The 14,117-nt window shown below is 42.0% G+C and overlaps 1 protein-coding gene across 1 annotated transcript; it reads left to right on the top strand.

The window, feature by feature from the left end:
- The first annotated feature begins 671 nt into the window (after positions 1 to 671).
- cdc42ep4a (CDC42 effector protein (Rho GTPase binding) 4a) lies at positions 672 to 13,307 on the top strand. The gene is made up of 2 exons (XM_026164793.2): positions 672 to 932; positions 10,261 to 13,307. Exon 2 carries the CDS (start codon positions 10,397 to 10,399, stop codon positions 11,441 to 11,443), a length of 1,047 nt encoding a protein of 348 aa, XP_026020578.2. The 5' UTR covers positions 672 to 932; positions 10,261 to 10,396; the 3' UTR covers positions 11,444 to 13,307.
- Positions 13,308 to 14,117: the final 810 nt, after the last annotated feature.

Here is a 14,117-nt window from a genome sequence, read left to right as displayed (position 1 = left end):
ATGCACAAGATCAAAGGGTTTGTTAACTCAATACAGTCTTTGCTGTTGTCAGAGAAAAATGTGTGGACGTGTAATAATTCTGACTAACATCCTTATTGGAACTGTAAAAGAAACGAAGGGCAAAGCTCACCTTTAAGCAGTTTGGCAATGTCACGCCTTCAAATCCCTCTGAAAACACCAGTCCCGTATAAATTTATCTTTGCCAATTTTTACTGATTTATTTAATACTTAAATCTTAAAACATGCAATGCTAGGCACTAAAACGATGACATCATTTCCCCTTTGACAAATGAACAAAGATATTCTCTACTCTTGCTCTCCGAAAATATCTAATAAGGCAAACGCAAATGAGTATTGTATAATACTAGAAAGGATATGAAGAATCATTTTAAAGAATGCACAACACTGCTTATTGATAAATGCTTATTACACCTTGGTATATAATAGCATCAATAAAAGGCTTAATATGTTCCTGGGTCTTTCAAGTACATTTTCTTGGTACATTAATTATTAAGTATTTAAACTGGCTAACCTATTTATATATTTATTATTAAAGATTTAATAAATTATCCTCGAGGTTTCCTTTGTGTCAGTGCGTCAAGGCAGTCTGAGTGGCCCCATGCTGGCACCCTGTGTCTTTAAGGACCCATGTAAAGAGGGCGTGTTCAAGCGCACTACCGCAGCAGGCGTTGTAGTGAGTTCATGCGCTTCAGAGTAGCAGCAGCGTTTGTAAGGATGTTGTGACAGCAGCTGTAATATTTCTCTAAAAAAAACCGCCACACTCACGGGTCCATGATCCGCGTTGTTTGGAGCAGAAAGAACTAATCTGAGCGCCTCACAGCTTGTTTCGTTTGATGAATGCACCCCCATTGTTGGTCTGCTGGGGGCCTAAAAGTGGAGCAGCACCCGGCTTTTATGAATGGGGATGCTCGGTAAGCGTGTGTACTTTAATATTTGTACTTGCACTTAACATAAAACTGATCTTCTGGGTTGTGTGTGCACTTCAAGGACGCGTTTTAAACCGACATTTTATCGGCCCGTTCACCTGTGCGCACGGGGCTGCTCATGCTTCTAGTCCGCTGGCCTATTATTGTTCTCCTGCTATTGACCCACCCAGAATCAGCGCTTTATTGTATATGATCGAATCTCGCTGATCGGCAGTGAGCGCAAGAGTGAATCAAATGCTGCTGAATTAGCGCTTATTTCTTTGTGTGTCTGTTGTCGAAAGAAACGAGCCATTTTGTCCTCTCAGAAACAAATTGAGTTTGTGTTTTTTGTTTGTTAGTTTATTTGGGGATGTTTTCAGGTTTAAGCGGATACACCATGTTTCCTTTTGTTTTAACCCCTGACTTTACTACAAACGACAACTCCCATAGGCCTGACTTTTAGAACACATGATAAACTTCAAAAATTCTCATAATTAGGCCAGTAACGTGTTTGATGGCTGTGCGTATTGGGGGTCCTTCATATTTTCTTAAAACACTTTGACTTGCTTCTGGGAACTAATTCTAGAGTGAGTGGAAGGTGATAGAAGGGCGTGATTTGGCACATTTCCTCGAAGTTGGAGGTGGCTTTGACTTGATCAGATAAGGCTGGGAAAGAAAGATACGTTATACAGTTTCTGCCTCCTTGGAGTGCACATTCACTTTGTCCAGGTCTTTGTACAGTTTTCCTGGTAAGGCTGGCACTTGATGAGGTCACTGACTGGTAGTGTGAGGTAATGGGCCTCAGGTCAGCGGGCTATCTCTCCATCACCCTGCACTGATAAGAACTTACAGCAATTGTCTGAAGAGGTGATGTTATCAGAGGTCTGTGCTTGTGAGGACGTTACGGTGGCTTTTAGGAAATTTGACCTGCCTTTTTCAAAATGTGCAAGGGCCTTTTATGAGATGTGAGGTTGTCTTGAAGTGGTGTGATGGATTCAGGTTGATGACACTACAAGCATGCAAGCATAGTTGACCAGATTTACATGTTTTAGGCTTTCTTTAGCCTATTTACTTTGTATTTTATACAAAGTGACAGGATTTTAAACCAGCCCGCACAAGCACCACAAGCACAAGTTTCTTCTTCTTCTTCTTTTAAATTACAAAGTTGGTGTCTAATTGCCTGCAGGAGGTGGTTAGTGCCCGAAGGTGAAAGTTATCCTTCCCTCTTGTGTTGTTGGACACTGTGCCAAGCACCCTGTTATTATGCAAGGCACAGTGTAGACAGGATTTGTTGGCTCGTATCCTGGGAAGAGCAACCTGCTAATAAGTTTGTTTACAAGAGCAAGCAAAGTTGCTCACTTTTAATGTGGATATTCCAAAATACATCTGCGGTAATGCTGAAGGGAAACTCAGTTATTTGTGGCTACTGGCTAAATAGTCCTGCACCCATGTTTGCAGTTTGTGTGCTCATTTGAGGCTGTGTGTGTCCTGTCCAGCCCCTTCACATTCCAGGAAATACCAGTATAAACTGTTTTTTTTTGTGTTTTCTTTTCTTTTCCCAGAATTCCTCTGAGGATGGTAGTAGGGAATATCTGGGTTACTTTGGAGAAGAGCCTTGGATTTGAACTTGTCTTTCAACACTTACACAGTAAAGATGTATTTTAGCCAGTTTGGCTTCTGACATATGGCAACTGTCATTAGTTTTCTGCCACTTACCTTTTTATTACCTTGTCCAAATATCAAATACTGAGAGTTTATCATATGACAGTGTGTGAATGCTGTGTCTGTTTGGGGTTTTTTGCCTTTTGTTTGGCTGCATTGTGTTCTTGGCCTATCCTGCATGCTGCTTTGTTGCACTGTATGCTGGGGCCTGTTAGCAAGAGGTAAATGTTTGTTCTGTTTCCTTGTTACTGGATGCACGTATTGCATGGAGTTGATGTCATTGTACCAAAAGACAATGACAGGGACTTCTGTTTAAACTCCAAATGCTTTCAGAGATGTCCTCTTTCACTCTATTTGATTTGTTGTTTAGCATTTGTGTGACATTCATTGTCCATTACAATTGTGCCATAGATACACAAGCATATTTATTTTATTTAAAATAAGAAATAAAAAAAAATAAACCGAGTTCGTCCATGTCCCACCAGCCTGTGCTTTCCTTTGCTTGTCTGACCTCATAGTTATGGCACTGCAGCACTTTCAAACAGGAGTCTCCAAATCCTATTGCTTTTCTGATTTCTAAAATGTTTTCTGGTTTTCTTTCCATCAAGGAGAACAGATTTCTTCCCAAATGGTTCAAAATAGAACCTCATTCATCTTCTGCAGCTCTTAAAACACCAACCACACAGACAGCTGGGCCTGAGGCCAGAGCTGTCAACAGCTGTTGTGACTCAGCTACCTGGTGTTGTAAAGATCCGGTTGTGATCGTTTTCGAAAACGATTAAAGTCACCTGGACCTGACGCTCTCCATGTACTGATACATATTGCATTTGGAGTCTGCTTTTACACACACAATGTCCTACAGGCTTATTAAAACAGGGTGTCGATGGAGATATGAGCTGTTTGTTTGACTAGCTTGTCTGTAACACAGTATTATGGAGAAAAGCCTTGTTTACGTTATGAGTGATCAGGAAGGGCAGGCTGAGAAGATTTCCGGAGGGATGGGAGGGTTTACTGCCTAATTTTCTCCCTGCCCTTCCTGTGGATGTACCCTCCAACACGTGTCTTCATTAAACGGCTCCATCATGTGCAGCTATGTATGTCCAGCCTGTCCTTTTGGGAAGTTCTTGGCTAATTGCTTGTTTTGAAGAGACTGGTTTTCAGTGATGTGTCTCAGTGGTAATTAAGTTATGCTTTTGCAACTGTGTGCATCCACATTTTAAGAATGCTCAAATGTCTTCGTGCATACAGAAGGGGACAGTTGTTAATGACTTCAGACTGGTCGTTGATCTTGCAGATCCAGCTGGAACAGGATGGAAAAAGTTGGAAAGGTATTAGCTTAATGTTAAGTGTCTGTGAAGGTTCTCAGCCTGTCCTTTTGGGATGTTCTTGGCTTAATGTTAAGTGGTTACCTCTGGCATGCTCACTCGTTGATATTGCCAGCGTGAACCTGCTTTCCGTCAATTCCCTGTAATTATTCCGAGACACTCTAAATGCATGTTGTGCCTCCCACCCTCTGTTTGTATTTAGATAGCATGCCCAGTACACAAATGACGTTGGTGTCCAGCCATATTGGCTCCATTTTCAGTAGCGTAATAACTTTTTATTCTGATCAGAGATGATAGCAGAGCTGGGATGGATAACATTGTTTGTCTATAAAAAGGCATTGTAGATCCATGAAAATAATGTTTATCAGCCTTGTTTAACCCAAAGAATACTTTTCATTCTTGAAGCGCAATGCAGCATTATTGTTTGCCATCCACTGATTGTGCCTGTAATAGAAGCTGTCAGTTTGATCACAGCAGAGGACGGAGAGAAAGAGATGGTGTGTCATGTCTGGAGGCTGTGTTGGCTGTAAATGTAAAAGAGACAAGTCATCCCCTCTTGGGTATCTGAGTTCAGCTGGTGCACGTCGAGCACGCCTGTTTTCTGCCACAAACCCTTTCAGTGACTGCCGAGGTGTCACCTTCTGTCCTGGTCTTCATCACTTTTCTTCCTTCCAGCTGGATGATTTGCTTTACTTGTAAATAGCTCAAACTTGAATAGTCTGCATGGTGAATACAGTGGCATTTTCAATTTTAAAGTGTTGCTTCGTGAATGTTGGTAGAGTTCCACGCTAGCCGCTTTCACCTCTTATGTTGAGAAAACGCCTACTAGCTTTGTCGTAAAATGAACAAATGTGTGTAAATAAGCAAAAACAAAACAGTTGTGCAGGAAACCGGCACACACTGGTGTCTGTCATGCAAACAGACCTAAGCCACAAGTCTGCAACCTAGCTAGCACATTCCCCACATGTCAAATATGAATATTTGTGGTAGAGCGTAACCCACTTCAGGCTAGTTTTAGTGATCATGGATTGTATATTGATCTGTCACCTCACTATATATCCTGATATTTCAAGAAAATTTGTGAGGATATTTATGATGATAAAGAAAAAAAGTATACATATAAATAAAAGATGTTTTCCATCCAATATTTTTCAATGGCACTACTGTCACACTTCCTAATTTTCAATCGAAACAAGGTGCCAGCAATGACAGCATCATTAGCATGCAACAGTCATGACACAGCATAAATTAAATATAAGCTAAACTTCTAAGTAAAAGTATAAAATAGCTGCTTAAAACTTTAGTATAACAAAACCTAAAGTCCATTGACCCAGAGCCTGCATAATATTGTCACATGAAAAAAAAAAAAAAAAATGAATAGATATTTTCTACCTCTTGCTAAAAGCCCTGCTTTTCCATCATGTTACCGCATAATTTAATCCATCCAAGTAATTTCCATTCATCATTTGCTCTTCCTGTCATACGGCGCGCAACCAGCGAGTGCTAGCGATGCTTGATTGATTAGTTTGTTTATTTTTGCACATCGCCAGCTACTAGTATCTCCTCCTCCTGTGCCGTCCTAGTCTGTAACTCGTTTGTTGTTTCCACCTTTAGCAGGAAGAGTTTTCTCACATATTTTGCAAAGTGCTGCACTTTGCTGGAGGTTTTTGAGGTCGTTCTCTTTTTAGGTAACAAAATGTCATCGATTTGTAGCTCTTGTTCCCAAACGTGCTTCTCCTTGTTGTGCACATTAGGAAACGTAAACATATGATATTGCACTATATGACACTTTTATTTTATTTTTTACATGTCATGACGAAGGTCTTTATCAATACAAAACAAAAGCTGTAAAACTTGTGAAAATACAATTAAGTCCAAAATCTATGCATTTATTCAGTTTGCAAAGCCTTCCAGTGGGCGGATTGTTGGGCGGATTCTGGCCCGTGAGCTTTGTTCGGTTTACACGATGGTTTATCAATGCAATGTTATATTTTTAACACTCTTAAAAGTTCTTGTCAGTTTGTTCTTGCTGCTTCTCTCAAATATTCCCCTCACTGTCTATCTAAGGATAGAAACGGATTTGGTACTCAGCAACATGAATACCAATTCCAAAACCTACAGGCACTTTTATTAGCAGGAAGGCTCTAAAAACCTCTTGTTCTTTGATCCCTACAGAACGGTGTGCCCCACTGGGTGAGGTGTGACACTAACACAGCATATCTCCTAACAGCAGCTTGTGAGGTATTTGTGGTCACAGAAAAAAGAACAAAAAACCCCCCAGAAACAATTTTTTCTTCTGGTCCCTGTGTTATTTTTCAGACGAATTGAATGGTTGAGATGTTTTGTTAAACTCTCTGTGATTATTTATGTCTCTACATTCATCATTTTCTGGAAAATGGGTTGTCTTGGGGTGTGCGATTTCCTGATTTGACTGCATGTCCATTTGGGGCTGTCGTGCACTGAAGTTTCCCGGCGTGCTTGGTGATGTGCCCAATTGTCCTGTTTTGTTCAGCCATTGGTGTTTTTCTTTAAATATATAAACAAACAAACAAAACATATCAGGGCTTATTTAGTGTGATCGTGTCTGTTCTGAAATGTTTTAGCTTCCGTGCTATATAGGATCTGCATGGTGAAATGGGTGGCAGGGTGTAAACGTACCAAAGATACCCTCTCGGTCAACACGTCTGAAGCTGCAACACCACAAGCGAATGGCACGTCTAGTTGATTGCCCCAAATGGGCGATTTAAGCAACGGCTAAATTTGGCTTTAGCGTAAGAAAAAGGGCTTTATTTGTAATTTCTCATTAGAGCAGTGTGTTTTCTCATTGCTGTATTTATCTCAGAGGGCATCATCAGCTTGATGTCTGTTGTCCCCCGTTTGTTTGATTGAGAGATAATGTGATTTCCACTGTTTGTCCTTTGGCTGCTCCTTCCTAAATGAGATATTCAGGCCCACTAACTGAGCTGCATGGCAGATACCTATCTACTGGAGGCCATTTGTCTGCGTAATTAGTAGAGTATGTGTGTGAGAGTCTGTGCTAGCCTGTTACTGAGCAACTGTGTACCTCTTGGTGGTGTCGCACTTAAACATTTGGGAATAAATTAGGGTTTTCACAAGCAATCAGAATGTTTACAGATTGCTTGATAATTGGAGTATTTTTCAAGCAGAGCAGTTTTCACCCCTTTTTTTTTTTTTTTTTTTTAAATTTCCACACAGATTTAGGGTGCATCATGTGGCTTTTCCTCCCCCTAATGTCAGTTCACCCTCTGGTCATTCGATTGTCCGTCCAGGTCAGTGACTTCAAATGATGTGCACAGCGAGTCTGAACCCCTCCCGTCTTCCAGACAGCAGAATGCACAGAGCACAAAGAAGGCGCATCAATACTTAGTTCCGGAAATGGCCCATAAGTCATGGTTGAGACTCGGTTTATGTGTCTGCAAGTGATCTCTTGTGTTTCGGTATTGATTGGCTTGGTGCGAGAATATTGACAAGAAGTGAGAAGTTATGCTCGTCTAAGGTTTGCTGTAAAAAAACTTACTGAATGCGGGTTAATTATCTCAGTGAATTTTGACTCGTAGGTTAAACTCGTAGCTATTTTTCTTTCCCCACTTCCTCCAGTGTGGCATTTGTTTATAGCTGTAAGAAATGACTGCAGGTTTAGTGAGGTTACTGTTTCATTTAGCGCGCTCCTTTTTGACCTCTTTAGTAGAAGTAAAACAGCAGATTTTTTTCTTTTCTTTTGCTCTTTTTTTCCTGACTGAGAGATTTCCTTTTTTTTTTTTTTTTTCCCCTCCAGGTTTAGAACTACTCCATAGCCTAAATACATCTGGCAAAATGGGTTATAATACCGCTTATAAAAAAGAACAACATGAGATGACTGAAGAAGTGGAGTAGCACTCACAACTGTTTGGAAACATTCCAATGTACTCGTGGTTACTGCAGTATGTGTGCGTGCATGTACTGCTGCTTTTACCGAGCAGCTCACAAACACCACATCAAGGCAGGTCAGTCAACCTCATAATCTATACACATCAGTTTAGACAGCTCTAGCTTTCAAGAAGCTGTACTGTCAAACTGAAAAAATGCAGATGTGCTTCATTTGCTGTTCATCCCCGTTCCTGTCCCGCATTTTAGTGGGCTCTGTTGCAGTTAGATCATGAGTGTTGTGAAAGTTTGTTTATAAAGTCAATCCTCCCCCCTTCACCCCTGGTGCTGCGATCCAGCGGTTCCCACGCTAACTGCTGCCTTCTCAGGCCCTTTTCCACTCTCCATCTATATCTGCCACTCCCCCACCCCCTACTCGTGCGTGCATGCACTTCCGCAAATATGACAAAGCCATAAATGTAGAAGGTCTTGGGTTGGATGTAAATGTGGAACTGCAGCGGTTTTTGTTTTTTGTTTTTTCTGGTACGATGTGGTTTGGAGCTGACAATGAGAAGTCTGTCTGGTGGTCTATAGCAAGTTTCTGTATCCATATCCCTGCGATGGGCACCATAGAGCTTTTCAGCTTGATCCTGGCCTAGAGGGTGATATAGAGGAGTGGGAGGGAGGTTTTCACCATCTCCGCTTTTTTGATCCAGTAGTTGTTTTGTTTTGTTTTTTTTCTTTCCTGTGTTTGTGCCACCCAGGAGCAACTATTCAGGAAAGAAAAGGCTGTTATTTTGGCTGGGTGTGAATATTTGGCCTTCCCTGAAACAAATCAGAACAGGCAGCTACAAAAATAAACACATTTCAGCAAAAAGTGACTTTGTTTATATATCTTGTTGAAATCATTTGGAGTTCATGGAACGTTTTGTCATCACAACTCGGCCTCTGGTTTATCGAGCTTGCTTGCTTTATTTATTTATTTATTTATTTATTTATTTTTTTGTTGTTGTTTTTTTTTCTACAGCACCGGAATATTTCTGAGTTTTAATCGATTTCCATTTTGGCCAATAGAAGGTAATAACACAAGGTGAGTGAGCACAGGCTATGGCTGACAGAAGGCCATACGTTGCATTTGAAGCCTGGAGCCACCCGTAGCCTCTGACAGGAAACGCTGTCGCTTGCACGAGGGAGGGTGTTTCTATGGAAACCGAAGCAGGTGAAGGCATTAACAGGAAGCGGAGAAGAGACTCAGCTGGCAAAGACAGGGGGTGGAGACCGAAGAATGAGGTCAATGCATGCAAAAGCCTGCCACTTTAAACAGCTAAAATCTCTTCCAGCATAAACAGAAGTGACTTAAATATGTTTTAAAGGGCTTTCTTACAAGAAAGCTAAAGTCAAGGTTAAGTGTTCCTCTTCCTGTCTTAGGTTAAGTAAACAAAGAAAACGGCACTATGAGCAAGCTAGAGAGACGCACGCTCAAGCCGGCGAGGTAAACCTTTTCTTCAGGCATGCTTATGCACAACCACAGAGATTTTCCATCCACAAGTCAGCTGTGCATGTGTTTTTGATGTCTTTGTGTGGAAACCGCTTGCACTTCACTTTGTGGGCCACCATGAGAGTGCTCTTTTCATGTGTATTTTATATAATTGGACTGATGGTTAATGAGACACCCTGCTCCTGCCCTCCAGTGCATCACCTGAGGAAACAGCGGTGTCTGGCTGGCTGCCTGTGGCGGGGTTTCCTCTGTCTGAGCTCTCAGTAACGTAGAAACACAATTTTGTCAGCTGTCATAAACCTCCGGGGGCTTAAACACCACTGCCTAAGATGGGGAATACATTGTGATTTCTTTGTTGCAATAATCCAGCTCTATAGTTAGATGACTGGGGTATCATTGTTTTTGATGCATGTATAATTGTCCTTTTGTCAGTAGAAGATAGTTTTCGGTCTTGCAGTGAAGTATACTTTGCAAAAAAAAAAAGAAATCTGTGGCAGCTCTCAGTTATCTTGCCTTGATTCATGTTGGTCTGTGGTTGGTGTTTTCCTCTAAGTTATAGCGCTGTTTAAGTAAAATCCTGTGGTGGTCTACTTTTTTTGGGGGGTTTTTTCTGCAGCGTATTTTAGAGTTCATCTCACAGAGTTTGCTCGTCATTATAGACTCAATAATTGATAGCTTCAGCTCTTGCAATTAGTGGCAACATTTGGAATTCCTTCATGTTTTTTTTTTTTTTTTTTTTTCTTAGAATTAAAGGGCTGAATGTTGACTTTCTTGGCAACATAATTTAAAATCTATACTTTAGCTGGACCATATAGATTCTTTCTTTTTGCTTTCTGCTGGTTTTGAGTCAAGTTACAATTTATTGTTTGAAATCAATTTGTGTGAGTGGACACACTTTGAAGTTTTTTTTTGTTTTGTTTTTTTGACTAAACAAACAATTTTGATTCGATTATGTCTGTTTCTAACTTATTGTGTGTTTTTCCAGGTTCCCTGGCTGATTGGATTTAAGGACCATCAATATTCATTCCAAGATTTCAAAGAAGGACTTTCCCAAAGATTCAGGTGATCTTTTTGCCACCCAGCTACCTCTTAGTGCACAACAATACCCCTGATCAGCCACCATGCCGATCTTAAAACAGCTAGTGTCGTCCTCCTCCCAGACAAAGCGTCGCTCCCGTTTGGACCTGACCAGGGAGATGATCAGTGCTCCCCTGGGTGACTTTCGCCACACCATGCATGTAGGCCGCAGCGGTGATGCTTTTGGTGACACCTCCTTTCTCAGCACACGCTCAGGGGAACCCCCTCCCGAGTCCACATCCTTTCCTCGCTCTCCTCGGCCTGGACTCCTGTCACGCACCTTTAGGAGCAGCAAGCGCTCTCAGTCGGTGAACCGAGTGGACCAACAGAAAGATAGCGCCCTGGTGGTCCCCGGAGGATCACCCACCTATGTAAAAAATGCCATGTCCCTTCCCTTTCTCAATGATGAAGACGGAGGCGACAGCATGGTGGCAAAGAGTTTGTCTTCAAGTCCGCTGAAGCTCCACAGCGACTTGGATGGGAGAGGTGCAGTTGCAGCTACTCGCGCTTTAGAGCTGGAAGAGCAAAGTTTTGGTGAGCTGACTGAGCTCCCAGAGAGCTCAATTCAGTACGGAGGTGGAATGAAGCATGCAGTGTCGGTTATGTCTTTCCACGTTGACCTGGGTCCGTCCATGCTGGGTGAAATCCTGGGTGTGATGGAGAAGGAGGATGATGATCTTGGCTACGAGGAGGGCAAGAGCAGCGAGGGCTGCACCTCGCCACTGCTTGGCGCCCATGGTGAGGAAGAGGTTTATGTAGAGGGTGAAAAAGATGAGGAGCATGTGGAGGCAAATGAAGAAGCAGAAGAGCTGCAGCACCAGGCATCTATGCATCTAGCCAGCTCTGTTGATCTGAGGCAGGAGGACGGAGGGCCTTACACTCCAGAGTACACTCCTGAGATACGCCCCAAACACTTGCAGCACCTAGACAGCTGCTCCATGTCCAGTTCTGGGTCTGCTGCTCTGGATGAGAAACCCAGCAGCCTGATCTTTGCAGGAGATACAGATAGCGCCACCTTCAGTGCCCCACCAGAGGAGGAGAGCAACTTTTCCTCTTTCTTGGAGGATGAAGATGATGAGATTCATGTATGAGAGTCTGGTGGAAGAAAAAAAAATAAGAATAAGCTGTGGAAGTGGTTTATGCGCAACTGGCAAGTCCTTTGACAGTGTGGATTTGCAGTTAAATGGGAAGACGATACTGTAGTCAGGAACTGTGCGAATGGCCCTTTGAAGAAGATGGAGGGTTCCTCCTTTAAAGGGCTACAAAGAAAGAGTGACTGCTCCTTTAGGATGTGCCCAAACTCTGTCTGTCAGAGAGCCTTACCCTCCACTCCCTTTCTGTCAATCTGTGACTCCCTTTTGAACACCGAGGGAACTGACATGGAAGGGAACACACTTTCTGAATATGGAACATTCCAGAAGTAAGCAGGGAGTAGTGGTTAGAAAGGAACTTTTGTAGGAAAAACACTTTCCACAAGTAAAACTCAGTTCAGCCTTTCTCTTTCCCTCTCTCTCCCCTCTCGCTTGATGTGTCACATGTGCTTTTTTCATTCGGTTCGCCTCTTTTCTTCACTCTGGCTGTGGGACGTCATGAGGCCTGAGCTAAACAGAAGGCCTCTGTCACAACAGGATCACTGGTGGGTGTCTTGTCACAATAAAGGGAGCTGTGGTTGTCACTGGTGTGTGAGGCCCTGCACTGAGCCTCTTTCATCTGAAGATATTATAGCAGTACCATAGATCTATCAGATTTCTTTCTCCCTTAGTATAACTTATGTATCTCAGGGTCTTTGTGACACTGTTTAAAGGGTACAATTTCCTGCTGTAAAGCTGGACCTCAAAGCCAACACCAAATTGTCTCCTTCACATAGACTCTGTGAATTGTAGAAAAGGAAGTAGAGCTAACGGAGATGCATTGGGCTGAACTAAATAGAAAGCAAGGTGTTACTACAGCAAACTGGAGGTGTGAGGAGTAGTGTAGCCCACTCTTAGTTGTCTTTTATATCTTTTCTGATGCAGTTTTCCTGATAATCTCCATTAATTAACACAAAGTGACTTTCCTTTAGTCGTGTCAAGTTCGAGTTGAAACCGAATAACCACTTCCTTCCTTTTTTTCGTTACATCCGAGCAACTGCAGCGGTGCAAGTGATCTGTGTAGAAGATTTTCATTACTCAAGGGGACTACCTATATGTGTAAACTATTTTCACCACTACGTACGAGTAGGGCTTTAGTGTATATGTGACGGATGAATTACGTGTACCAGGAGGCACAAGTAAATCAGACACTACTAGTATTTGGTGTTAAATACCTGCTGTTTTCTCTACGTTTGTTAGAAAGAAATCTTTACTGTGTTTGTTATGTCTGGAGAGTGGATTTAAAAAAAAATTAAAAATAAAAATAAACGTGGGGGGGAAGAAAAGAGACAGCCAGCAATGGATGCAAGAGCATTAAGAAAAGATTGCTATTTTTGTGCAAGTTGCATAGTCGTTGCAGCTCGACTGCCTTTCTTGCATCATTAAAAGCCATGGCCAGAAAGTATTGAGGCTTAGTTGGGCTGATTGACTTCACTGCCTTAACTGAAACTGACAGATGTGCCAAATTATGATTTTTTTTTTTTCTTCTTCTTTTCTCTCTCTTTGCTTTTGGGAGAGTCTGCCACTTACATTTCACTTCCTTCTCTCTACCAGTATTCACTGTGTAAGTTTCAGCATGCAAATTAAGATAAGTGCTATAAGGTGTGATGTCCTGAAACTGAAGAGGTTGCATAACTGGATGTATATCACTCATGCACTACAAAATACACGCAAGTAAATCCAACTGTTAATTGGGTGCGAATGAGAAGTTGTTTGTGTTTTCTGTGTGATATTACACCATATTTTTGTCCCCACTGTATATTTACAGCCTCTTTTCTGTACTGCTCAAAATAACCTATATTTTTCAATAAAAGCTTGAATACTTTCACTGTTTCATATTTGATTGTTTGTTTTTATGTGAGTACATCAAAAAGCAGCGTGTGTTAAGTGCTATCCACTCAGCAGCATTAACAAAGGAATTCCTTGAGTGCCTCATGTTTCCTGCCATTCACCATCTCTCCAAGCAGAGGAAGGAAGGAAGCAATTCAGACCTTATTGGCCTTAGTTGTACACTTTTCTTATATATACAATAAAAAAAGAGTTTTGAGTAAAGCAGTGCATGTGGAGGAGAAAAGCATCTTAACTTAAAGGCTTAGTTTAAAAAATGTTTTGGTTAGTTTTTTTTAAAGATCGTGCAGGTGTGAGAGGGGTGAAAGATGGATTCAGGGGGGAAAGTTTATCACCGAGGAGTGCTGCATTGACAAATAGCGAAGACGGGCAATTTCTCTTACCTTGGTGATTGGAGGATGGATGAGCTTTTTACTCACCTGAGACCGGGATCCTGCTCATCATCGCTGACTCAAAGCTGCTCTGTCACTTTTGATTTTAAAGGCAGTGCTTTGGCTTTTCCTGCCCTGGTGAGCCCCCTCGCAGCACGGGCAAAGTCCGGCGCGCTGTTTTGTTAACGCTCGCTGCAGACTGTTCAAGGTCTTATCCTGCATCCCTCTGCATTAAAACTGCATTCAGAAAGCAGCGCTCTGCTTCTCTTTGGTGTCTCATTTCGATTCTACTCTTTCATCTCCACTTCAGGGAATGTTTAATCTCTTTCCACTTTGAGTTTTTCATAGTCACATTATGCCAGTGTCCAATCTGCCAGAGGGCTAGAAAAAGTCATTATTCTTACACTTGTGGTAAA

This window comes from Astatotilapia calliptera, chromosome 4, assembly GCF_964374335.1.
Source record: "Astatotilapia calliptera chromosome 4, fAstCal68.1, whole genome shotgun sequence".
NCBI classification, from domain to species: Eukaryota; Metazoa; Chordata; class Actinopteri; order Cichliformes; family Cichlidae; genus Astatotilapia; species Astatotilapia calliptera.
Note: the sequence above shows the minus strand (reverse complement) of the source record. Positions and strands in the feature narration are given on the sequence as shown.